The 27,404-nt window shown below is 40.1% G+C and overlaps 1 protein-coding gene across 6 annotated transcripts in view; it reads right to left on the bottom strand.

Moving 5' to 3' along the window:
- Positions 1 to 26,293, bottom strand: part of LOC146324904 (segment polarity protein dishevelled homolog DVL-1-like) — a 48,332-nt gene extending 22,039 nt beyond the window's left edge. For all 6 annotated transcript variants that reach the window (XR_014770692.1, XM_084720546.1, XM_084720547.1 and 3 more), the window contains exons 1-4: positions 25,872 to 26,293; positions 12,863 to 12,932; positions 5,852 to 5,973; positions 1,446 to 1,564 (exon numbers count right to left, since the gene is read on the bottom strand). Coding sequence is in view for 5 of the 6 variants with exons in the window: in XM_084720546.1 (XP_084576672.1) it covers positions 1,446 to 1,564; positions 5,852 to 5,973; positions 12,863 to 12,932; positions 25,872 to 26,041 (481 nt within the window). In the remaining variant the exon portion in view is untranslated. The remainder of the gene's footprint in view (positions 1 to 1,445; positions 1,565 to 5,851; positions 5,974 to 12,862; positions 12,933 to 25,871) is intronic.
- Positions 26,294 to 27,404: the final 1,111 nt, after the last annotated feature.

The following is a 27,404-nucleotide window of genomic DNA, read 5'->3' as shown; positions in this document are numbered from 1 at the left end:
AACACTGAGCTTCATGCATGAATGTTTTCTTATTTTTCTCTTAGATTTGCTCTTGCACAAAGCAGCAAGAGGAAAATAAGAAAATCCTACATGGACTGGATGAAACACACGCTGATAGTAAAGTCTGTTCTTAACCACCTGAGCATGTTGATGCACTCCATTTGATCTTAAACTGGTTTCATGTACCAGACAATTTGCAGTCAGCATCTTCATCTTTTAGTGAAAACATTTAAAATTACTAAATTAATAAATAATGTTTTCCTTCTGTATTTTCATGAAGTAGGCCTAAAGAACTTGATGACATCTACGGCAATGGCTGGACCTGTAGATGCAGCACCAGTAACCACATTGTTGCTACTTTTTACATTCAACTTGACACAAAATCAAAAGATGTACTGCAGCATTACTTCCTGGGTGTATGCATGTATGCATATATGTATTTATTTCCCATTCTGAATTAAATTAATTATCTGTATATATGTTGTATTTTGTGTGTATTATGAATGAACGTTTCACAACCCTGTGCTGTATAATGACAATAAAAGACCTTGAATGACATTTCACAGCACAAAACACATAGCTGGCTGTTGTGCGTATTGCTTACGTGTGGTCTAAGGCACTCCTATTAGCAATTTTCTTTGCTAAAAACAAAAGGAAAGTACGCAAGCACTGATGCAAGTTCTTAAATTGTTTAGACACATAATTTAAGATCAAATCTGTGCGTATGAATGATTCATGCAGGAGGCCTATTGAGCGTGTAAAAGAGAGCAGATCTCTTGAAGGAGCAGAAAGAAAGGCGTCCTTCTTCTACAAAAGTCAATTCAGTAGAAATCACTGACTCAAATGCCAAAAAAGTAAACCAGATGTGTTGATAACAGCTATCAGGGGCTTTTAAAGTCAGAATCCTAACATTTTCTTCTCCAGGTAAACCGTAGATGGTTGCATTTATACGTGAACAATAGCTGCAAAAGACTTTCCTCTGATATTTCACAAAACACTAGTGTCTTCTGACAGGCTATAATCATCCTACAAGACTGGAGTGTGACTACAGAGTGGAAAACAGCCTCTGACCATAAACCTGAGCCGCACACAGGAAACAGAAGAAGGACAATTATTGGGCAAGACAGTGAATTCCAGAAACTTTGACACACAGTGAACTTATTCACTTCTTTCCTCCTTTCCTTTACTCTTCTGAGAATTTAGATATCTGTGTGTTTCTACATCACTAAAGTTCATCACACCACGTGAACCCTGAGGGCCTTTTTTCTCGTACATGTCTGCTGTCTGTCCACTTTTTCTGCGGGTGGGGAATGGTGGGGGCGAGTGACTTGTGCAGAGTAAGTAAGTTAAGAGTTCTGAGTGAGAGGCACTGAAATGTAATAACTTGGAAATGACAAGATAATTGCTTTTTTGGGATCCATCTGTTCCTGGCTGATAATACTCACGCTCGGTTTCTCGAGCTCTCCTCCGCGCCCGCTCCCTCTCGCGCTCTCTGCGGTGGCTCAGGAGAGACTCCGTCCCCGTCTCCGTGTCCAGGCCATCTCGACTGCTCACCGCATTGGCACTGCAATACACACATTGGAAAACTTCAGTCAGATTCATAATGATGTAGAAAACACACACAGAAAGTCTTTCAAAAAATGGATTCTCGAGCCAGCTTGCGACCAACACTGGTGAACATAATCCCCAGCTACAATATACTTCTGTCTGTTACAATATCTGTTTGCCTGCCATTCACCCTCGGGGGAATATGCAACACATATTATGACTATGTTTCAAATTCAATCCCTCTGGCCAAAATAGCAGTTGCATTGTTGTGCGGTATGTGATGTGTTTTTCACTAAGTGTCATTAATGACCAGATACCCTGAGAGGGAGCCGTTCTGGACAATACTGGCATTAATGAGACCTATTGAAAGCCCAGATGGTGCCTGGAGCGTGATTGGGAGAGAGACAGAGAGGGGAGAATGACAGATTGCATAAAAAAAGGCGAGAAGTGGTAGATCAGGTGTGGGCTGAGCAATAAGCCGGCCTGTGTACTCGGGGTCTGGGAGGAGTCTCGGGGGTTCCTGGAGGGGCTGGAGGGCAGATTGTTATTCTGTCAGAGGGCTGGAGACGCCGTGGCCTCAGGCGCCGGGGTTAAGGGACTTACACAGCCACCGGGCACCGAAGAAACCTGAAGCTGCTGAGAACTCTACTCAACCCTGTCAGGCTGTCACACACACTTAGGCATGTGTGCAACATGTACCTTACACCTGCATAAATAATCACACTTGCATGCATTCATGCACACTCATGGCAGAGCTCGTACACAAACAGTGTAAAGTTCTCACAATACCAGAATTTTAAACTTTGATACGATACCAGCATTAAAAACAGTACTCAATACCTCTTTCAATACAATGGCTCACAAAATCAGATTTTTTTTTCTTTTAAAATTAACAAGCTGCACAAAGTGCTGGTACAGAAAAAGTAACTGAACACAGTCTGGTTTTGCTGCAAGCGAAATTCCAGGACAAAGACTGAACTGAACTGAGAGCTTAAATTATCTTTTTTTTAAATAACCATGGTACTTTCAATACTATAATTCAGTGGTTTTCAAATAGGAGTCTGGGGACCCCCAGTGGTCTGTGGTTCTCTGCCAGAGGGTCTGTGAAAAGTTTTAATACTGAATAATTTAAATAAATAAGTCAACATTTATTTACTTTTTCAAAAGGTTTTATTGGTTTCAATTTTAACTATAAAATAGTTCATAGACTACATTTGAATCTATCAACCTTTAACTCTCATAAATATATAAATCCTTCTCAGCTACCAGTCAAGCAAGCATCACCCACACATCACCCATGACTGGTGGAAACCGGCTCTCTATACCGGGATATTCTGTGTTGACATGGTGCAAGTATTTTTAATAGTGTCTAATATCTTTCTAATACATCTCTCTTACATTGGTCTTTCATGTAATTAACTAGACGTGTACAAAATAGTATACATCCAATTATTCCAAGGGACATACATGAGGGGGTCCTCAGTCTATTTTTTCATCTTATGAAGGGTCCTTGGCTGAGAAAAAAGTGAGAATCTCTGCTATAATTAATAGATACTGTATTATTTTAAACACATAACATAATAATAATAATATTTCGTATTGCACTTATCAAAACCAGCATCACAAAGTCCTTTATATAACACAACAGTAAATTAACTGGCAAGCATCAGATCTACATATATGAATATCTAGATACACCATTTCTTTGTTTTTTTTTTCTAAAATAACACACTGTTACAGCTGGATGATGTGGAATATTTTTACCAAATATCCAAATATCAATATCCATATTGCAACAATGCTGTAGAGATGACAGGGTACTTGCCCCTATACAAATTGTTTTATTTATTATGTTATCAAAAAGAAATAAAGACTAGTGCTGCTCAATATGGTAATGGGGACTTAATATGTTCGCATCGAAATTTCCAATTTTCACTGAAAAAAAAAATCACAATGATGTGACATTTGTCATATTTCCTACAATGCAATTTCAATAATATTTAGATTTTGATTCGATTATTAGAATGACTAAGTGGGTAAAGAAGTCTGGTAAGTTCAGAAAATCACATCACTTTACTGTAATGCAGCCTTTAAAACCATGAGAAAACAACACTAATGTTATAATGATATAATGCTATCTAGTCTCACATCATGTTATCAATATAATATTGATATATCACACAGCCCTACATGGCATTGAAAGTAGTGAAGCATCATTACTTTTGGGTGATATGGCCCTAAGACAACATCCAAGTATTTTAGGGTATTTTTGCAATCTTCTGTCACCAAACCACTTCCACAACACTGACGTTGCTCCAGTTTTTGCACACTGTGGAGCCTGTAGCAATTTTACTTTCACTTTTAGCCACACTTGTTGTTGCTCTGTGTAATGGTGTGATATCATCCAGTCAAGTTGTAATATTGCCATTATCACTATATTATTTTTTATATACATCATAAACAACCTGCAATAACCTTAAACAGGGTCATGTTCATATATACATAAACAGAACAAAAGATGCATAAAACAGAAATTTCATCCTGCACTGGTTCAAAACAATGTTGTCACACACGTCTGCGGTCGTGTGTGTGTGGATGATCATTGCAAATTAAAAACACAAGAGCAGACAGGATGCTGTGTCTGCTGTGTTCACTCAGCGGGATAAAGTGCTCAATGAGGCATGCTTACACGCTTCTGCTCCGGAGTACTAATAGGTGCACCTGGGCCGCGCCGGGCTTCACCATCTCAGGTCAGTGCATGTATGTAAATATCAGTAAAGATTCATATTTTGGATGCATTTAAATTGGAGGTGATCGGGAGGCAGTGTGATGATTGATGTGGAGGTGACTGCCTGCCTGTCAGCCCGTCGATGGCTGCTGACCAGCCGGGCGGCAGGTCTGCTGATCCGGGGGGAGATTATCCAAGGAGCTAGGCTGCAGCTGTGAACAAATGCCACCCCCTTTCAACTCCCCCCTCCTCTCCTCCTCCTCCTCCTCTCTGCTGCCAATCGCCACCCCCTCCCTCTTGGGAAATGGAGATGGGTGCTTTTAATGTTCGTTAATCCGGATTACCAGGCAGAGGCACATCAGTTGTGTCCATTCTCAGCCCAAAACACCTATTCTGTGCGCTCATCAAATAGAGCCATTCACACCGACAAACACATGAAATGCATGAATAAAGCACAAAGAGAAATGAAGTGGTAATAATATTCCAGCTATTTACAGACAGAGGTAAAGAGTGGAAGACTGGATTCATTTCAGAAAGAGAGTAGGTTGGCTATAGGGAATTCAGCACGCCGTTTCTCTGAGAGAAAGGCCTGCCTGTCTCACTCAAAGAGGAGGAGAGAAAGAGAGAGTGACGGGGGGGGGGGGGACGGGGGGTGGATTACGTGGGGGTAAGGGGGCTGGAACACTGCCGCTTTGCTCCACAAGGTGGCGGTAGTCCTGGTGAAAGCTGGCCGGGAACAATAAAACCATCAGGGCAGCTGACAGCCAAGCAGCAGGGAGCGGCCCATAGAGGGCAAAAGCGAGCTGAGATGTCAAAACCGTGGATAAAGAGATACACTGAGACATGACAGATTGCATGTTCTCAATATAGAGCCTCAGCCATATTGCTTCAGCGCTGTAATGGCAACAACCCTCGCCCCCACTGCCCCCAGCACTTTTAGCTATATTTAGCTTAGGACTTCTCCTGAGCAAGAGCAGCAATATTCTTCAGTTAGAAATTAAAGTCTGAGCTCAGGTAACATCATCAAGCCGTCAAGAAAATCTCCATTTCTGAGCTTTTAGACCCCATATGCTTTTATTAAGCGTATGAGTATGAGTATGGATGAATGCTCTTAGTGAGTGAGCACAATGGGCCTCACTGAGCGCCAGTATTCGCCTGAAGATGTGTAGCTGTGAAGGCTATTTCAAGAATCAGCAGCAGTGGCGGCATACACATCATGTTTACATAGATGAGCGGACTAACACCTTACTTACTTCATGGTTGAGTGGGCGGGAGGGAGGGAACATACACACTAGTAGTAAAAATACTCACACCCGTGCATGTTCTCACACTTAAGCTTTAGCACATACTTCATGCCATAATTCACACACGGGCATGCGGACCACCTACACCTCCCATACGAGCCCGACAAAATCTCTGTGATGAGCCTTTCCACGTTCTGATTAGCACATATGGCACGCTGTGAAATAAAAAGGTCACCCCGTGTGCGCGGGATCGTGTGCTTGAATACATCTGTCTACATGACTGCATGTGTGTAATTGTGCATATATGACACGCAGTAATCAGCCTACTTACTGGAAGGAGGGGGGCCGCGAGTCACCGATGCCCCCTGTTCTCTCCAGAGGAGGGGGCAGCTCCGGGTGGCTCTCTGTGCACTGAGACCCTCCATCAGAGTGGGCGCTCTCCGCCAGGACCAACTGAGGGAAATAGATGTTGGAAAGATTTGTTAAGGAGCAGATACTCAACAAAAATATAAATTAAGTAAAAAAAAAATCTAACATTCCTTTAGCACACAAAAGGTTAATTTCTCTCAAATTTTGAGCACAAATTTGTTTAAATCTGTGTTGGTGAGCTCTTCTCATTTGTCAAGATCCGTCCACTTGACATCCATCCATCCATCATGATTATGACAAGAGCCAGACAGATAATCCATTGGCTGATATTACTGCCCCAATATTGGCCTATTACAGTAAGGGCTGCACAATTAATCGCAATATTATCGAAATTGCGACGGGCCAAGTCCAAATATCCAAACAACAGAAGCTGCAATTTTTTCATAAAAAAAAAAAGTTTGACAAAACAGCATTTTAATGTAGTACCGTAGTGCCACAGAGATGTCCTGGCCTGCAAATCTCGCTCTCCAGGTGTATGAAAACATGTTCATTTGGTACAGATCCCGACAAATGTCACATCAATTAGTGAAAATAAAAACTGTGATTCCCACAATGATCATTCCCACTAATTGTATCACATCTCATGATTGCAATTTCAGTCAAAATAATCACAATATGACTTTTTTTAAATCCATACTGTGCAGCTCTAATCACAGTTATATCAGTCTATATCAGTATCGGTGTACATGTTGTCTGATGTGCTGCGATACAAAAGGTTTCTTCAAACAGAACAGAATATTTCATACCAATACGAGGTAATGCCATTTTGGATTGTAAATATATCTAAATTTTATTTTTATCGCACCTTGAATCTAAATTTTTTACTCCCTCATATTGGCATCAGCCCCAAAAATCCAGTATCTGTCTAATTATGACACAGGTGTGACTTGGACTGTGACAATAAAAAGATTACTCTGAAATGTACACTTTTATCTTGAAAAAAGACATCGCCTCCGTTGGTTGAGTTTGTTAGGTTTAAGCATGAAGAAATTCAACTCAGGGGTCTGCTATCAGTATCAGATGATATATGTTCATTACACGTTCAGTTACATTTATGTCCACGCACAAGAAGCAACTAAATAATACTTGAACTCTACCAGACACGTCTGACACAGACATGCCATGGGAATTTCAAAATAAAGATGACTATATAGATTGATATTTTTATTTTGCATTGATCATGTTGGATCATTGAACCCTAAATTGAATTGATAGACTAATTCAGTATTCGCTAACATGGTTCTTAACAAATTTTTGATTTGAGAGAAATAAACCTTTTACGAGCACGGAAAAAAGTCTGAGATCTTTTACTTCACATCGGCTCCAGTGGGAGCAAACACAAAAGTGCAGCGTTTATATTTCTGTTACATGCATATTCAGCTCTGAGAGAAACACAAACAACAATAAATATTTTGTTGAATGATATAGGCCCCATTGTGAGGATAGAAAAGATCAAAAACAACCTCAACAGACTGTGCGACACTTGAAGATAAACACAAACAGTGACGTTGACACCAGAGACGGGCACATCTTATGTACAAGTACACATGAGGAAAGCCTATGAAATGAGATGCTGCAGACAGGCCTGGAGATGACTAGTGGTGATGCACAAACAACTTGAGAAACACAGCGAGGAACATAAAAACTTAAAAAGCGCACATAGCTTTTACTCAGTCGAGTGTCAGTACAAAGGATGATATATGGTGACCCACAGATACAACCACTCTGCTTTCATCTGAGCCAGAATAATGAAAGTTAAAGCAGGCAGCCGTGGAAAGACTAACAACTGTAGTCACTAAGATTATTCTAATGTGAGCTGTGGGACTCACAGGTGTCACCGCGGTGTCTCTAGATTTCTTAAATGAACCCCGTGGGCCACTTTCTGTGCTCCATTTCAAAGATTGAAAATATTCCTGCATTTTCCATCAGCTTCTGAGTCTGTGTGCCGACCGTCTTTCTGCCCGGAACGCATCAAGAAAGAGCAGGTTTTGCTCTACTCTTTGGTACTCAAGTTCTTTTACAGACAACTGCCATATAAAAGTTAAAGCCCAATCCATATTTCTGAATTTTAAGGGGGGGGGGAATTCACAGATTACCAATACGGTAGCTGATATAGTGAGCTAGATAAAGAAGACCTTTTTTAGGTGGGTGGAGCAACAAAACGACAATGCAAAGGTACTCAAAATGCCGTGTTCTTACCTCAAATAACTTTATTATAGAATATATATTTTATTTAACATGTTAAATAATTTAACAATCTGCACATTTGTCTTTAAAGTGAGATGTGAAGAATGTTGATTTACCTCATAGTTTTAGATATTACTGTTAATAATTCATACTTCCATGATTATTCAACTAGACAGGCTTCATCTTCCATTGTACAGAGCATCTCGCAGTCAGTTTTATAAATATTGCGGGGTTATTACGTGGAACGAAAATGTAAATTTAATGGATTCCTTTTTGTCACCGGACACCAGACTTAGAAATGCTCAGCTGTTAAAAACATTTGGAAAAGTATCTTAGAAACTGCACCGTAAACAGCTTCTTTGTAATTATGTTGATTGCTTTTTTACACTATAATTCTACTTATTTTATACATGCAGTTTTCAACTTCAACATATGTGTATTTATGATTTTGTATTGTTGGTATTTAACTTAAATATCTCAGTTTTATATAAGCCTTTACAGGTTTCAAGCCACACCTTGCATATACTTTTACATTTCTTTCAGGTGTTTATATTTTTGTGTTTGATGTGTGCATGAAACAAATAAAAACTTAAACCTACAGCCTAATATAGACATATGTCGACCAATTCTAGAAAGTTACACTGAGAAAAGTAAATAAACATGAAATAAATAGCTAAATAAACATCAGTACAGTTCAGCTTTAGTCACATTTTCAGGCAGTTAGGAGCAGGTTGTAATATATGAGCCAGTTTCCATGTTGGTGCATTTCAGTAAACATACACACCAATACTGATACGTCCTCTGCAGGCGTGAATCAGGTCAATACTGGGCTGATATATCAGTTGGGTTCTTTTTGTGTTAGATAGTATTAAAGAAAAATGCCTGCACAGTTTTAGAGACGCATTAATCTGACTTTTTCTCTTCCGATACTAATTCCTGATCTGATATCAGTGTTCCCTTTCCGCTAAATTTTAAATTAAATTTAATTTAATTTAATCTGATCTAAATGGAGAGCGCTGGAGCCTAGAGACATCAAATATTGGACATGAGTTACCAGAATTAGAGAGTGAAGCCGCGGATCCCACAAAAAAAAAAAAAAAAAAGGCACTTTATTTCAATATGAACTTCCCCTTTGACTTCATCAAGTGGTGGGTTTAACAAGTGAAGGCACAGAGATCTGGATGGTGACAGAGCAAACAGAGCAATGATTTCTCCTCCTGCTTATAAAAGCACTGATTCAGATGAAGTTCACCTGTGTCTAGTTGACTCCAGACAGCACAGGTGTGACCTTTGCTCCTCTCAGAGCTCCACATGGTCACGACAGACATGGAAGACTTCCAGCATTTGCACACCACAATGTGTGGAGCTCATAGGGATTAATTTATGGAAGGTAACATGAGATCAGAGATCACTACAGAGTTGTGCACAGCCTGATGTGTCTTCATGCATGTAACTGGCTCTACGTATTATAATGACATTAATGAAGAAACCATATTTAAAGGGATATTTTGGATTATTTGAAATGGTGTACTATCAGCACAGAAGCTAAACAATGTACTGCTGGTCAGGAGCAAAATGTATTTTAGCCACCTCAGTGTCAGTTTAAGTGTACACTATATTAAGAATGTTTTCAGTGAATCTTTAAGCACACCTAACTTTGCATATTAAAACAAAATGGGAGAATGAAGGAGGGATAACCATATCTGAGGAAGAATGGACAACAAGTCTGAGTTTTCAATGGCTGTGTTCCAGTGCGCAAAATAGGAGAGAATTTAGTTGGAAAAGGTGCTTCATTACACCCTCTCAGAAATCCCATTATCATAGTAACCCCCCCAGTTTGCTGGAAATCATTATCATATTTTCTAAGATTGCCCTTTTATTTAAGACTTTTGGAGAGGGTATCTTCAGATGTCTTGTGCTCATGGAGAGCAAGAGCATGTTTTTTGGACTCGTACCTCAAGAATGGCTGGATGAGGATAAATATCGGTGAAATATATTGCTGGTAGCTGCCAAAAAGGCCCCAGTGAGGAAATGGTTATCACAGGAGAAAGCAACTTCAAATGCACTGATGGACATTTACAAAATGACAGCATATGTTAACCATAAACTGGAATTAATTTGTCACACTGGTAAAAAAAATGGGTTAACTATGTAACAGCCTGTAGGCCAGACTTTACTTTTACAAGTCTATAATTTTATTGTATGGCAAGGAAAATATCACTCCCTAACTGTACATAGTTTTACTGGGTTTGTTTATTTATTTTCCCTTATCTTTGTATCTCAAAATAAGGCACTTCAGACAATCATAAATAAGTGATGTATATGCACACAATATGTGAAACTCACTTTACGCAGTGTTTACTGGATACCAATACCTTTACCTTGTTGTCAGACAGCCTTTTCAGACAGAAAACTGCAGTTATATAAGCCAATATCGCTCTCTCACTCACTCATCCTTTTGCGAAAACAGTAATTTCATCTTGCAGAACACAGGAGTCGCCGGTCTACCGCTGCACCGTCACACAATAACACAAGCAAACTTACAGATTGAGGCAGCTGTAGACCAAGAACTCCCGAGGTCTGCAAGGTAAAATGAGTCTGGTTGGTCTGAAGACAGTGATATTTGACTTATATAACAGCGGTTTATATAAGGCTGGCTGATGGCAAGGTAAAGCTGTGGAAATGGTCTAAAAATAGTGTACACTTTAACTGATATTGATTTTTTAGATGGACCTTTTTTTCTTCTTCTTTGGGTAAAACGTACTTTGCAGCCGACCATGTCCACAGCAGTTCGTTGTTTAGCTTTCTACACTGTTAGTTTTGCTGTTTCTCCAAACTAGGGGCGTGTCCTGTAGGCAACATACTGACAGCAGATCAAAACCTCATACAACACCACTTTAAATAATCCTTACTATCCCTTTAATATGGATTAATCCTATCCGTTTGATTGATCCACTTACTGTAATCCAGTAATACTTATATAGATCAGTGCATCGCAACATACTTTACATATTTTACATGTGGTTAAAATCTTATCAGGCAGTTTCTCTAGTCTGTTTACAGTAAGAATTGGCCTCTATTCCATTTGCCTCAATTAAAGAAAAAGTAACAGCTCTGAGTTTACTTAAATATTGCCTTAATGTTGAGCAAGACATCCCCAAAGATGTGTTCATTTCCATTTTTTCTTTCATGTTTTTAATAAAGTTACACCACATTAGAAATGAAGCAACATATACCTACATATTTATGTTTGTTTTTAAACATGCAAAAACCAAAGTAAAAAGCAATGCACATAGAAATCACCACATCAAAAGTCAGTAAACATGCAGCCACGCCGCAGCTTAGATTGATGAAATAATAGCTCATGCTTGCCAAAACTTCAATCAGAGATAATGACTGTTGAAGCAAGTGATGTAAAGATTTGTTACTGTAAATTGAGTTCAAAGAAAAGCTGACTGGTTTCATTCCAATACCAATTAGCGGCATGGTGGATCTTGTAGACAGCAACACTTTCCATTATTTGAAGCAGCCAAAATACAGCTAGAATCACATTATAAGTTGCTGATATATGGTTATATGCTGGGCACTTTCTGTGCAAAATGTTAAGAAACTTTAAACAAAACAACATCTTTGTGAATCACCTATAGTGAAATGGTGGAGCTGCAATGATTAGTTATGGATTAGGCGACTGAGAAAAATAACCGCCAACTGTTTTGATAACTAAATAATCCTTAAAGCAATTTTTCATGCAAAAATGGCAATAAATCCTATTTTTGACAAACATGACACTTAAAGACATCCCCGTGGATATTTAGAAACTGGGATGGGCATTTTCCACTACTATGTGATGATTAAAAATATCTTTTTATGTTCCCTGGTTTAAAAAAAAAATCAGAAACCACTGGTGGACCGTGTGGAGTAATTCTGGTAAAAAAAAAACGTGAATGAATCGTGAAGATGCATACATTTGCTCTCACTGGTTGTTGAGCAGCAGTGTGATATAGTGAGACTACATTTAATTACAGACCACACGCTGTTAGTATCGACACTGGTCAAGTGATATTGAGCACGACGGTTCTTAACAACTCCACAGCCCCAACCGTGTCACTGACTCTGACCTCTGACCTCCCTTTGGAAGGAGGGAGGCAAGCAAAATAATGAATTTCCCCACAGAGATCAATAAAGTACAATATAGATATACTGGATTGTTAAAAAAAAAAAACAGGCAAAAAAGAAGATTAAATGTGAAGCCAGTCAATATTTAAAGCCAAAGCTATAATGTGTGTCTTCCGTTCTGTACGATAGAGCAATGATTAAGATGTAAATCCTCCTCTAACATGACAGATTGATTTGATTTAACATACTTTACTGTCCCTGTAGGGAGACTTGGGCTCACAGCACTGTTTATCTTCCATAATTACAAATCATTGTACAGCTACAGAAGTCAATAGAGTAACCGACCAGCAGATAGGTCACCCTAGACGCCATACTCCCTGTTTTAGCAGTCAAACTCAGCCACCTCTGACTGCGTTTTGTTGCTATGTTTAGCATCTAATGGAAACACTAACACCTATACAATGCAGCAGAAGAGTGAGACAGAGGTGAAGAGTGTTTGAAAAGCTCTGTGGAGGCGTTTCATGGCCGCATTTACATGATTTACACGAGTGCTCTGCATATCTTTGGTTTAGAGCCGAGGCTGCACGGGAGCACCATCCATCTCACTTACCCAGGACACCACTCTCCCGTTGAAGCAGGGCAGCTTGGCGTTGTCATCGGAAATCTCTTCTTTGACAACCCTGGGGAGCAGGAAGACAGAGACAGTCAGGCTAACTGACCAGAAGAGTCAGCTCAACAACACGACGCGATACAGCCCGAAGACACGTCCCTTCACCGACTGGCTGACACGCTACCGACTGTGAGACATTCACGCTTTTGTAAGGCACATTTTTCACATGGCTTGCAACCAGCTTTACACCCTCGCTAGCTCGAGTGAAGCTCAATGAGCAGCAGCGATGACACTCTCAGTCAGTCAGAGTCTCTATCAGTGATTTATGGACATCATGGCTGTCTGTCCACTAACACTAAGCACAACAGTGTGATAAGGGCCGCTCAACCTGGCAAGGAGAGGGCCATAAATCTATAATGACTGCCTGTAATAGTAAATCTGCGCAGGTGTGCATGTTTCACAATGATCCACTGTTAGATAGACAGAGATAGACAGATAGACAGACAGATAGATAGACAGATAAAAAGATAGATAGATAGATAGATAGATAGATAGATAGACAGACAGACAGACAGACAGACAGACAGACAGACAGACAGACAGACAGACAGATAGATAGATAGATAGATAGATAGATAGATAGATAGATAGATAGATAGATAGATAGGATCATACATTAAGTGCTGCCTACAAAATATAATGATAATGTGTTATAAAACAGCAATATAGTGAAGTACTGTAGAGCTTCAGAGATGCCCTGGCCTGTAAATCTGGCTCTCCGGATGTATAAAAACATTTGTTTGATACAGACCCCAACAAATGTCACATGATCATGATTTTAATAGGATTTTTTGCATAGGAAAATTAAAATTGTGATGCAAAAATGATTATTCCCACTAATGTTTAACATATGCTGCAGCCCTAACTGTTATCAAGAGTTCTTCTTGCCAGGATAATCATGTAGTGAAAAGCTCATGTGGCAGCCCTAATAGGCAGATAGACATGTATCTGTGTGACTGTTTTATGTGTGTGTTTGTGGGTAGGAAATTCCTCCGGGTTTCAACAACAGGGCGTCAAGGCACGAGAGTGTTTATTAATAGAGTGCTCTAGTGTGTGAGCCTCCCTCGGTGTCTTCATCTTTGGCTGTAAATTCCCTACAAAAATACCTCCCAGTTACCCTTTGACCTGCTGGGACACAGTTCAGCAGCAACCAGTCACCACACCTGCTCGGCTCGTGTCACACAGATCAACCCTAGGGCTAGCCAAGGGGCGCAGGGGATGAGCTTTGCACCTAACACCTACACACACACATATGAATGGGGCAAAAACGTCCTGATATATTTACCAGTTTCCATTAAAACTCCCTGCATGTCTTAATGCACATTTGTTTGTTTTTTTCTGCAGGAGGATTTTCCCAGACTTGCTACAACCACGCATTTCTGAGACTTTGTGGAGATCTCGCTCACATTAGCTTCTTGGCTTTGAACACGGAACATGAAAGGGGAGAGGCTCGACTTTAGAGCAGCAGGAAAGCCTAAGAAGATTTTATGCAGGGGTGTCTGACAGTGACTTTACAGCTTTTATTTTTCCGCTTCTTGTTTGCCAGAACTTCCCTGCTTCTGAAATGATTAGCCAAGCTAGTTTAGTGTTTTTGTGTGCCCTGCTGCTGCTGCTGTGGGAGCCGTATTGCTGGGAGTGGTGGACGGAGATAACGTAGCCCTGTGGCTGGAACTGACGACCGCAGAGTCTGCTGCTGTGGCCTGTTCCACCTCGGGGAGGAAAAGGGAGGGAGGCGAGGGCCGACTCTGCCGGCTGCTTGTGCTCGTTAGGTAGGAAGTGTTTGCATCCTCTCTCACAAGCTGCACGACCAGCTGTATAAGGTGACTTGTGAGGATGTGGGAGTGGCCCGTACAAATAAAATATGAGCAATGCTTCGTCTTTCCAATGTTTGACAGGAATAAGGCTGCCTGTTCCACACAGTGAACCAACGTTATGGTATTTGGTTGCACTTTATTTTATAGTACACTAAGAACTAGAAACAATATATTCTTTATTTGACTTAAGTTATACCCTAATTACATTACACTAATAAAATGTACTGTGTATCAAATTACATAAAAACTTAAAATCGTGTTCTTTATTAGACCCTTTTAAACTTAATTAGAGGCTAATTAGGGAGATATTATAACAGAACTGTACTGTAAATTGTCTGCTACTTGACACATACCTTCTTTGGCTGGTCCTATATAATTGGAAGAGTAGCCAAGAGCAATGTCTGCTTCCTCTACACTGACAATTCTGGCCTTTGCTTGATAAATTTGGCTCACATGTTGTTTTTAAATGGGGAGTAGCAGATACGCGACTTCACTTTTGTTTACAGCGCAGTTCTTCTGTAACGTGTCCCTATTTACCCTCTAATGAAGCCCAACTGGGGTCTAACAATGGGAAATAATACTTAATACTTAAGTTTACAACAGAAATCTGCTGAAATGTGTCCCAAATTACCCTCTGATCATGTCTAACAGGGGTCTAATAAAGGGTCTGATACTATCTAATAAAGAACATATTACTTAAAGTTTTCATCTAAATTGATAAAAAAAAAAAAAAGTACAGCTTGCTGGTGTACTGTAAAATAAAGTGTGACCCAGTATTTTTACGGTTGCTGAAAGACCTGGCATGCAAAATAAATCCTTTAAACATATCTGTGTCTGTGAAACCAGAAGTACCAAGAAACAGTTCCAATCAAAACAGATGACGTCTTTAACATGCGGCAAAATACCCATGGCCTGCATTCTTTTCAGCTTCCATCTGATATCACGAGCAGTGTTAGTTCCACCCTGAACACTTTAACAAGCATAGACACACACACACACGCGCACACATGCTGTACATACGCACACATATACAAAGCGTATGCCCTGTTTAGAGAAGCATGCGTCTTGGTGTGGGCCGCTGTCACAGATCTGACTCCTTAGAGCAGACAGCTTAAATAGGTCTTAACAGATTTCACAGGATAATGACACAAGATTTACCCTGGTGATCGCTGAATATTCCGCTGCCGGGGATATTTGTGTAGCTGGGGAAGATTAGACGTGTTTGTTTATGCTTTGAGAGACAGAGGAGAGGAGGACTGGGTGGTTACAGCTTAAAGCACAAACCAGGGAGCAGGAGAAGCCAGCCAGCGCCGGCCAGCAGTCCAAGGACTTTGGTGGGCTGATGCTAATGATACTATAAACAGGGAAGCCAAATATTTGTAGGCAAATAAGATGGTGAACAGATAGACTTCAATGTGACACCGAGTCAGACTCAGTAAACAGCTAAATTCAACTTTCACCACTCGGAAAGCTGTTAATAATAGTGTGCACACTGTTGATGTCACATTTAGTGCTATAACCATGGGAGTTTCATAGCATTATAATTACGAAGTACAGACTTTTTCCTTTAACGATGTCACTATCTGACAAATATTTTAAAGCGCTGCATAACACTTTATTTGAAGGGATCGCATAAGACTGTCATTGCACCTTCATGAGAATGAAGGAGTCTTTAAGGATGTTTATGACTGATGTCATTAAGTGTCATTTGGTCAATTATGTCATTTTTAAAGCAAAGTTGACATTGTTTGAGATGTCTTTGTCATGTCAGCTTGACATTAAACTTAAAAGAAACTATTTTTCATGTTTCAACATTACATTAAACTGTCATATGTGGTTGATCTGACACTGGCCGTCATGAGACTATTATAAGTGTGTCACTGACTTCAAGTAATGTAGTACATTTTGAACTTGACATAAAGATGTCATTAAATGTCATTTATTGAACAGTAAAAATTATTTTGTAATGGTGTCCTGAATAATTTCCTGACCTAAAGATGTCATTAACTGACTAACTAGATCAGTTTGATGACAGAATACAGTACCAAGGTGGTTTAGCTTACAGTTTTAGCTGACTGACAGACAGTGGTTAGCTAGTGTACTTGTTGCTAAAGTAGGCTAACTGCTGTCTGCTGTTGTATGTAGCTGAAATTAGCTAGTTAGTTTGCCGCCTAATTAGCTGAGTCCACCCCAGGGTGCCAGGAGCCAAACCCAACAAGAAAACCACCTTGGTACTGTATTCCCTGTCAAACGGGCCACCATCTGTCTCAGAGGCTGTGTTTGCCAGCTGTGTTCGCCGAGGTACAAAATAATTTGACAGTGTAATAAAACTTAATGGCATATTTATGGCAAGTCCAAAATAAGTAAGCTCTGTTAGCCATGGAGCTAGCCACCTAGTAAGCTGATTCAGCCCTGTAGTCCCAGGACTCAAACCAATTAAGAGAACGGCCACAGTACTGTATTCCCTGTTGTCAAATTGGCCTGCGTCGCTCTTGGAGATAGTGTTTGCCAGCTGTGTTCACTGAGTTACAAAAGCACTTAACAGCGTCATAAAACTCCAACAAGTCCAAAATGTACCACTTCAACTGTCGTCAAAGAAAACATGATGGCCACTGACAGTATAATGTAATGTTAAACATAAAGCTACACAGTTTCTATGAGTTTGATCATGTAAAGTTGTCATGACAAACACTGACAGGTTATGCTGTCTTAGTTAATATCAAATTGTCATCACAAAAGCAATGTCAACTTTGCATTAAAAATGACATAAGTGACTGAATGACAGTCTTATGCACAACCCCTTCAAATAAAATGTTACTGAGCACTGTTGTTAATGTCATAAGCACAAATGTAGTATAACCTTCAAAACTGTGCCTTCAAACCTTCGAAATCCTCGAACTGCAAAAACAAGCGAGGTGAGGAAGGGTGCATTTGTGCAAAAAGCTGCAGATTTTTGTCCTACAGGGGCTCAGCATCACTTCCTCAGCAGAAGAAAGATTCCCCTACCAGCCCCCCTATTTTCTAAGGCACAAACAAGACTGTTTCTTTCAGACCTTCAGCTTGGCTGCTTCCTCAGCTCCAGAGTGCCTCTGTGACTTGCATTATAGTGAGGTCTCAAACCCACTCACCACCAGTGGCAATGACAAAATGCCATATCATCACCTTGAAGTTTCCGAAAAAGCCAAGTGGGTTGCTTCAAAACAACCCAGCCTCAATTAGTTTCCTGTCTTATGAATATTGATGAATGAATGAATATTATGGGGGGGGAAACAACTGAGGTATGAAATTTGCACAAAGAAACATTCATCGTTTCATTTGCTGTGCTCTGTTGTGTGAGTGGAAATGCCACAGCCCGTGACTGCAATATGTATTCCATACGATTCCACAGAGAGAACTGAAATGACTTGTTCACTGCGGTAAGCTAAGGCGTTTTGGGGGCGAACCATTTATCAAATTTGCGCGGCCATTGCTTAAAGAGCTGATTTTGCCGGCACAAATGTAGTTCAGCAATCCCTTAAGAAAATGGCTGGTTTTTCCTGCACAGCAGGGGGTCTACTACAGAGGACCTCGCACTGACTGCTCATTTACATTTCAAACACTGTCTATAACTGCAAGGGATTTGATGTTTTCCCTCTCTGCTCAGCAGTCTTATTCCTCCCTAGCTAATTCTCCAGCAGCCATACTGTCTGTGTGTATGCAGTACAGCCAGCATGGCTACCACAAAGCGCTGCTATCCTCTGTGCCTTTGACTGGGTTTGCTTCCATACTGTGCCAGTACCATACGGCACTCACACAGTCTGAATATTCAACCTTAACTCAAAGGCGGGGATGCTGATGGAGACTCCTTTATAATCTGAGTATAACAGCTCTATGTGAAAACACAGTCGTTAGACAATGTCCACTTCTCAACATAATTTAAGACGCTTTGTTGATGCACATGCAGGAGCCGGTGGGCCTGCTGTAGTGGTGTGTTCAGCAACACGTCTCCATGTGCAGAAAGCAAACATGCTTTGTTTGTTTCCATAATCTGCTTGTCGATCACCTGAGGCCCAGCAAGCAGGCCGGCCTGCAGAGCAACAGAGGCAGGAAGCCGGGGCTGGGGACAAAGCGGCGCACTGAGCCTAGCCTGCCACCAGGAAGAGCCAGTTTCCCTCACAAGGTCAGGCTGCAGTGGAAATGTATGACGCTTGGCTCTACAGACACTGCCTGCCTCTGCATTTCCTCCAGTCATGTTTGCGATTACAGTGCTAGATATTAATGTGTGTGTGCGTGTGTGTGTGTGTGTGTGTGTGTGTGTGTGCGCGCCCATGTATGACTGTTCAGACTGGAATGAGAAACAGGCACTGACACAAATATGTCATCCTCAGCAGAGGCCTGAGACAAGTAGTTCTCACTGACCAAGAAGAGCTGAGGAGCTCCGTAGACCTGGTGTGACTCCTAAAAACCAGGACGGGATCACAAAGAGAGGAACAGAGAGAGGAAAACGAAGGAAGGAGGAAATATTTCTGTTATTTATGAAGTCCAGTGGATAGAGGAGGTAGTTCCTTTGACTTTATGGAGGAAAATTCACCATGAAAAATAATAAAATGAGTAACAGCTTCCACACTTCAATAGAGTCTACACATCAATTCTGAATATGGTTTCAATATTAATTTTCCGCAGTATCGATACACCAATACCAGCTGCACTTTCTTTCTCCCTGACAGCAAGATGATACCATTTACTTTACTTAATTGTAAGATTAGATAATTTATTTATATTTAAAGGCCTGATCTAACAAGAAAAAACAAATGTTTAGGTTTTCTTGACGTCATGTAGACTTTCCCTTTCAATAAAAATTAAAAATTTTACGCCCTTAACGTTGTGTCAAGTTTTACCCTCGGTATCGAAAATGTTATTGTACTGCAGTTAGAAATTTCAGTGTCTTGACAACAATTCTTCAATCATTTGCTAAAAAAACATCTCTGACATGACATGTAGTGTATTTGCCCCATAACCAAGACTACAACATAATCAGGAATTAACATATTACTGTAGAATTAATTATTCATAACTTCAGTAAATAAGAAAACTGTATATTAAACATCACTGTTTACCCATTATTTAACCTACAAACAAGCCTTTATAATCAGTCTGTCCAGGTTTACTGTAACAGAGCAGGATGTAATATAATATTCATTAGAAAAACAAGGTTTGGGGGATGTAGTGCTGTTTGACAGATCTCCTCCTCTGGGGCAATTAGATGCAAAAGGTGTAGAGCTGGGCAATATATTGATAGTTCAAAGATATTGTGATATGAGACTGGATATTGTCTTAGATTTTGGATATTGTTATACTCTGATATAGCGTAGGTGTTGTCATTTCCTGGTTTTAAAGGCTGCATTACAGTAAAGTGATGTCATTTAGACTCTTAGTTATTATATCCACATTACTGACGATTATTTATCAAAAGTATGTTAATATTTTGTGAAAGCACCAAGAGTCAATCCTCCATTATTGTCGCAATATTGATATGAACGTAATTGGTCGAAAAATATTGTGATATTTGATTTTTGTCTGTGTCACACAGCCCTTGTTAAAGGATGACTGTAAGTTCAGTCATTCATAATTTCAGTGCATGAGAATGCTGTATATTGTATGTCTAAATGCATGTCCAAATTGCCAGTGGATTATGGGATGCAGTGAGATGCCCTATCACTATTTCCCTGCTATTTAACCTACAGGTATTCCTGAAGAAAACAAACACGCATTTATAATCAGTCCGTCCAACATTACCGTGGCAAAACGGGGTATAATACAATATTTATTAGAAAAACAAGGTCATGAGCATGTGATGCTGTTCGGCTGATCTCCTGCTCTGGGGCAATTACATGCAAAAGGTGTAGGGCTGGTAAATATATCGATAATATATTGATACTGTTATAAGAGACTAGATATTGTCTGAGATTTTGGGTGTGTGGTATATAGTATTGTTTGCCTTATATCCACATTACCGGCAATTATTTATCAAAAATCTGTTAATACTTTGTGAAAACACCAATGTCCACATCCCCCAGCCCTAAATACTTTGTATACTGTTATGTAGTTTAATCTGCAGCAATCCATCATATTCCATAAGATCATCATATGTTTGCAATATTAAAGAATGTACAGTATGTTATTTTAGACAAAATGTTTGTATCAAGATATATATTATGGAACAGCCTGAAAATATTGAGATTGTCATATCACCCAGCCTTAATCATATGTCTAAAAAACTGACCAAATAACCAGTGGCCACGAGGATGCAATGAGATGGCAAATAATTGCCCCTACATGTATTCCCCAGGGAAACAAGCAAACGTTTGTAATCAGTCTGTCCAGAATTACTGTAACAAAACAGGATATAATATTCATTAAAAAAAAAAAAAAACAAGGTCATGAGGATGAGGATGTGGTTCTGTTTGACAGATCTCCTCTGGGTCAATTAAATGCTAAAAGTGGTCTCATGATTGTATCCTGATAGTCACAACCACTGGCTAGTGGCAGAGCTGGACCATGTATTAATATTATATCAATACTGTGATATGAGACTAGATATTGTCTTAGATTTTGGATATTGTTATATGGCATCAGAGTTGTCTTTTCCTGGGTTTAAAGGCTGCATTACAGTAAAGTGATGTCATTTTCAGAACCTACCAGACTGTTCTAGCTGTTTGCCTTTACCTAGTTAGTCATTATGTCCACATTACTGATTATTATTTATCAAAAATCATGTGTGAAAGCACCAATAGTCATTTGATTTTGTCCATATGGCCCTGCCTCACTGTTGCGTAGTTTAATCGACATTAATGCATCAGACTCTACAAGATAATCAATGTTTGCACTATATATATCGTATATCACGGCATAGCCTTAAAATGTCTACATAGTTTTATAAACCATAACACCCATGTCAAAATAAATACCTCACCAAACAGCCAGTGGACTGTGGGATCACTATTTCCTCATTATTTAATCTACGTAGCATTTAGGATCAGTCTGTCCAGCATCACTATAACAGAACACCAACTAATACAATATTCATTAGGCAAACTAGGTTGTCATAAAGATATAGTGCCGTCTGATTGATCTGCTCTGGAACAACTGAACATAAAAGATGATTGTGTACTTAATAGTGACAGCTACTGGTTTGCGGTTGCTTTATTCCCATGGGATTCACCTGCAGTCCATTGTGTGTGTCTGTAAATAAAAGACAACTTCCTGGGCTATTATAAGTACTTTTTTCTTTTTTCTTAATTGTCATCTTTTAAGCTGAAAATCCCATGCCACAATAAATAAAAAAAAAAAAAAAAAGAAAAAAAAAAAAGCACAACCAAAACAAGAATATAGCCGCAAGCGGCAATTTGCGGGTTCTAACCTGTTCCGCCCCAAACCAGCCACCGTGACCCTCACCACCCAGCGTGACCCTCATCTGCCATAGCGCAAGACGTTCCGCACCCTGTCCCCGAAAGCTCCAAGCAACACATAACTATTTACAAGTCACACATTTCTTGAAATCGGGTTTTCAGCCAGCCTACACGCTAATGACATTTGTGGTATACTTTCACACAGAGACTCCATCTGAACATGAAAAAATACATTGAAATTGTACCTATTGATGTGTATTTCAAAGTTTCAATAGGTATTTTAATGTTTAAGCAATCACAGTTCCACGATCATGATCATTTTGGGAGAAATGTGGAGATAATAATGGTTGTGTATGGGAGAGGCTGTAAAATAAAGACACAGATGTGAGTGTACTATTATGATTTGACCTAAATGAAGGTAAGTGAAAGTTCAGACAGGAAGACCATCTCTTTGCTTAAGTATACCTCAAAGCCACTTCTCTGTTTTCCATTATTTAAATTTGACCGTGCCATTGCCAACCGGTGATTGGCTGAATCGACTCCAGCCATTTGGCCAATCGTCTGTGTGTCACAGCACGGTCAAATTTAAATACACCAAGAAAAGGCAGAAACTGAGCCAAAAGTTCCTCTCCAGCTCCAACTGTTTAAACTGTGCTGTGACACACAGACGATTGGCCGAAAGGGCTGGAGTCGATTCAGCCAATCGCCTGTCGGCAATGGCACAGTCAAATTTAAATACACCGAGAAAAGGGAGAAACTGAGCCAAAAGTTCCTCTCAACTGTGCTGTGACACACAGACGATTGGCCGAACGGCTGGAGTCGATTCGGCCAATCGCCGGTCGGCAATGGCACAGTCAAATTTAAATACACCGAGAAAAGGCAGAAACTGAGCCAAAAGTTCCTCTGTGCTGTGACACACAGACGATTGGCCGAACCGCTGCAGTTGGTTCAGCCAATCGCCGGTTGGCAAAGGCACAGTCATATTTAAATACACAGAGAAAAGGCAGAAACTGAGCCAAAAGTTCCTCTCAAACTCCAACTGTTTAATGAAAAACCGTAAGTGCTACAGCTACAAAAAGCACACCGTCGGCGAGAGGACGGGATGCGGATCGCAAAGGTGTAAATTTCATTTCTGTGGTGTGAAAAATGAGGCCAGAGCCACGATGGACATGACTGGAACGGTCTGCTTTCTTCCAGAAATTTGGGCTCTCGCTTAACATGGGAGCGAATGGGGCAGGTGGTCGGACTTGTTGTCGTTTCAGACCACCTGCAGCCAAAACCCTCAATCCGTTTTCTTCGGGGGTCGCACCTCTGCGACCGGAACGGCTTTTCCTACAATTTGGTGTACAATTTGTGTACGTAAAGTGAACGATGTGGCCGCACCGGCGAGTTTAAGAGAAAATTTCTCGATGATTTCACAGGTGCTGTGCACTCTAGCGATGACATCACCCACTCTAAGTTGCAACATTCCACGCAATACACACCCATTATAAATTCTGAGAAGGGCTGAAAATTTCATGATTTTTAAACAGCTGCTGTAGAAAAACTAAAAGAGATATGGAAAAGACGAATCGGTCACTGAAAGTCGACGGCGATGTCAACGTTTCAGAGTTGGAATGGAGTTTCTACGTGAATGTATGAGTTGGTGAAGCGTGGGTGAAGATGAGTGAGTTTGAAGGATTTTCTCATCCACTTCCATTATAACCAAGTTTCAGAAAACACTGAATATTTTGGAAAGTTTGAATGGTATTGAAAAGTTGAATCATATGTAAAAAGTCAAGGAATTGCTGAACATTTTCCAGTTTGAATGGAGTTTCTAGCTGAAAGTATGAATCGGTAGTTACCGTTTGAAAAAAGGTGATTTTTGAAGATTCCCTCATTCATTTTCAATGGGAAAACGGTTTGGGGAAAAACGGGATATATCTGGGAATGGCGGTGGCGCCCCCTATGTGCCAATCTCAAAATCTTTTTTAGGGTGTGCTTCCAAGTCTCATTGTGGACCTACCCACCGAGATTGGTGACGATAGGTCAAAGGGTGTGGGAGTTATGGCCAATCGATTCTAAGCTCCGCCCACAACGAAGATTCATCGGTCCGTGGCGGCCGTGTTTTTTGACCAATCTGGCTCATTTGTAATAGAAATGTGTCTCGTCATCCCCCAAAGCCGTGTACCAAATTTGGTGGTGATGGAGTCAAAACTGTAAAAGTTTATGTCATTTTACTGTTTTTAACATTATTAAAATTAGCAAAAATTCTGTAAGGGCGGCATTCATGGTGCAAGAGGCTTTTTTGTAGAGGATAATCGGGAGGACGTGTGTGTAAAATTTCAAGTCAATAGCACTTGCGGTGTGGCGGGCAGAGCCTTTCAAACTTAAACTCTATGTTATAGCGCCCCCATGAGGCCGATTGGGACCAATTTTTTTGAGCAATATTTGGATGTCATTTATAGTCCATGTACCAAGTTTCATGTCCCTAGGTCCTTCCAGCTGGTCATAAATTAATAATGACAAATAGGCCACGCCCACTTACACCTATCAACATGGCACTCGAGATATTAGTTAATAGCCACCCCTAGAGCATGCATACCAAATTTGGTGAAATTCCATCCAACGGTCTTTGAGATACAGATGTGCTCATTTATAGCGCCCCCTATAGGCTGACCTCAAAATGCTTTGGTAGGCAGCTGCCCAGTCTCATTGTGGACCTATCCACCAAGTTTGGTGATGATAGGTCAAAGGGTGTGGGAGTTATGGCCAATCAATTCTAAGCTCCGCCCACAGCGAAGATTCATTGGTCCGTGGCGGCCGTGTTTTTTGATCAATCTGGCTCATTTGTAATAGAAATGTGTCTCGTCATCCCCCGAAGCTCTGTACCAAATTTGGTGTTGATGGAGTCAAAATTGTAAAAGTTTATGTCATTTTACTGTTTTTCAAATTATGCAAATTAGCAAAAAATCTAGTATGACGGACCTTCATGGTCCTAGAGGCTTTTTTGTAGAGGACATTGAGCTGGACCTGTGTGTCAAATTTCAAGTCAATCAGACTTATGGTGTGAGGGGCGTGGCCTCCCCAAAAAGTCATTTTTAAGCCTTAATTACAGCGCCACCATGTGGCCGACTGGGCTCATATTTTAATAAAAGTTGATGCACATCATTTCCAATCAGTGGGCCAAGTTTCAGGTTTCTGGCTCATTCCAGCTCACGGGAATTTTAGCTCAAGCGGCAGACAACAAAAAATAATAATAATAATAATAAACCGGTACAATCTTAGAAGGGTTCTACCCCTTCGGGGTTAGAACCCTAACAAGATGAAACCTGAGGACCTGAACATGTGGATGCATTGTCAACATGGCTCTCACGTTATTACGCTCCACATGGTTAATATAGTGACATTAGCGTGGGTTAATATATGGAGAGTAATGAGGGGGAGCAGGGGTCTGGCTCTGCGTCATTAGGGCTCTGGACGGATCTGGTATCACTTCAAACACTCGTGTGTCTCCTCCAGTGCTGCTGCCGCTGCCGCTGCACAGGACGGGCTGGAATAATGAGCAGGTGCCAGGAGGAGCGTGGAGACACAGACACGGCACCGTATAGTTCACACACACACGCACGTAACAATGTTGCGGGCTGCATCGCCTCATGTTGCCCCTCACGGCCCTCGCGTGAAGCTTTTAATACACTCCACTGCATTAATAAAGAGCCAGACGAGACGAGCGGGCTAATAATAATCACAGACGGTGCGGCCACTTACCCAAAATCCTGGTCCATGGATTTGAAGAAGAATTTGTAGCTGTTGACGGGTCGATTGTTGAGGACATTTTTAAAATCCGCTAAGGTGACTTTCTCCGGAGAGACGGACAGTTTGACCAGATAAGGAGTCTCCTCCTCGTCTATGTGATATATTATTTTAGTCTCCGCCATGAGAGTGAGGAGAGGACAATCATTGACACAGGAACAAGGGTTGGCAGCGCAATAAACAGGCCTGCTATGTTACCAGCTACCCGTGGAATAACATAACAGCATTCCCTAATACATAAACCGGTACAGCCCACGGTGGAAGAGACGGCTCCGTGTGTTGGACAAACACAGCGAAAATCCAGACATAATCGCGTAGTGAGAGCGGCTGCTGCTGTGTTCCTGCTCCGGTACTGTGAGTCGGTACGGTGGCTCTCTCGGCACTAAAACAGGAAGGGACAGTCCACATCCTTGCGATATGGAGTTGTTGGGAATATTGCTATTTTATTTTTCTGGTTAGACAGTGCTGTCATCTAGTGGCGTGTCCGGGCTGTGCTGCAGGCTCGTGTGACCACATCTTATACAACACGCTCATACTGTACGTCCATACACTGTACTGTACAGAGAAAAACACACGGAACAAAGAGCAAGTGCACTGGGTTTATATGAAGCCTGAAGACACTGTTTTATTTTTTAATTATTATTATTATTATTATTATTATGATTACCCTACTACTAACTCTGATATCACAGTTATTCAACTCAGTGTAAATTCAATGCAATCAAATTAAAAAGTGTTTAAAAAATAAATATTATTTTTTTTAAAATGATTTAAAGGAAGAGTTGCACGATAAATATCAGGGCCAAAAATTATCCGTCGATAGTGGGAAATTCATATTACAGATATTCAACTCAGTATAAATTAATTCCAATTAAATATATAAGAATTAAATAAATAAATAAATACAAAAATGTAAACAAGAAAATATAAATCGATTCCAATGAGGAAAAAATAGGGTTTCATGTTAAATATCAGGGTCAATAAATTCTTTCAATAATGGGAAATTTATATTATTATTTATTATTATCTCCACATAATACTCTGATATTGAAGATATTCAATGCAATATACCCTCAATCCCATTAAATCTATAATTTTCAAATATAAAAATAAAAAATGATAAAAAACAATAAAAATTGATTTCAATGGATGCACGGTAATATCAAGGTCAATAAATCAGATTTCTCATATTACAGATATTTAACTCAATATAAATTCAGTTCAATTAAATATATATTGTCTATAAAAAATATAAAAGTGATAAAAATTGATCCAGATGTGAAAAATAGGGATGCATGACAAACATAAGCACTCAATAAATTACTGGTGGATAATTGCAAATTCTCTTAATAATACTCTAATATTAAGATATTCAAGTAAATATAAATTCAGCGCAATTAAATCTATAAAACTTAAAATGTAAATAAAAATTCTTAAAATAAAAAAATTATTAAAATGAAAAAGAAAACAGGGATGCACAATAAATAT

This window comes from Lutjanus erythropterus, chromosome 6, assembly GCF_056507025.1.
Source record: "Lutjanus erythropterus isolate fLutEry1 chromosome 6, fLutEry1.hap2, whole genome shotgun sequence".
NCBI lineage: Eukaryota > Metazoa > Chordata > Actinopteri > Lutjaniformes > Lutjanidae > Lutjanus > Lutjanus erythropterus.
This window is presented reverse-complemented; position numbering and strand designations above follow the sequence as displayed.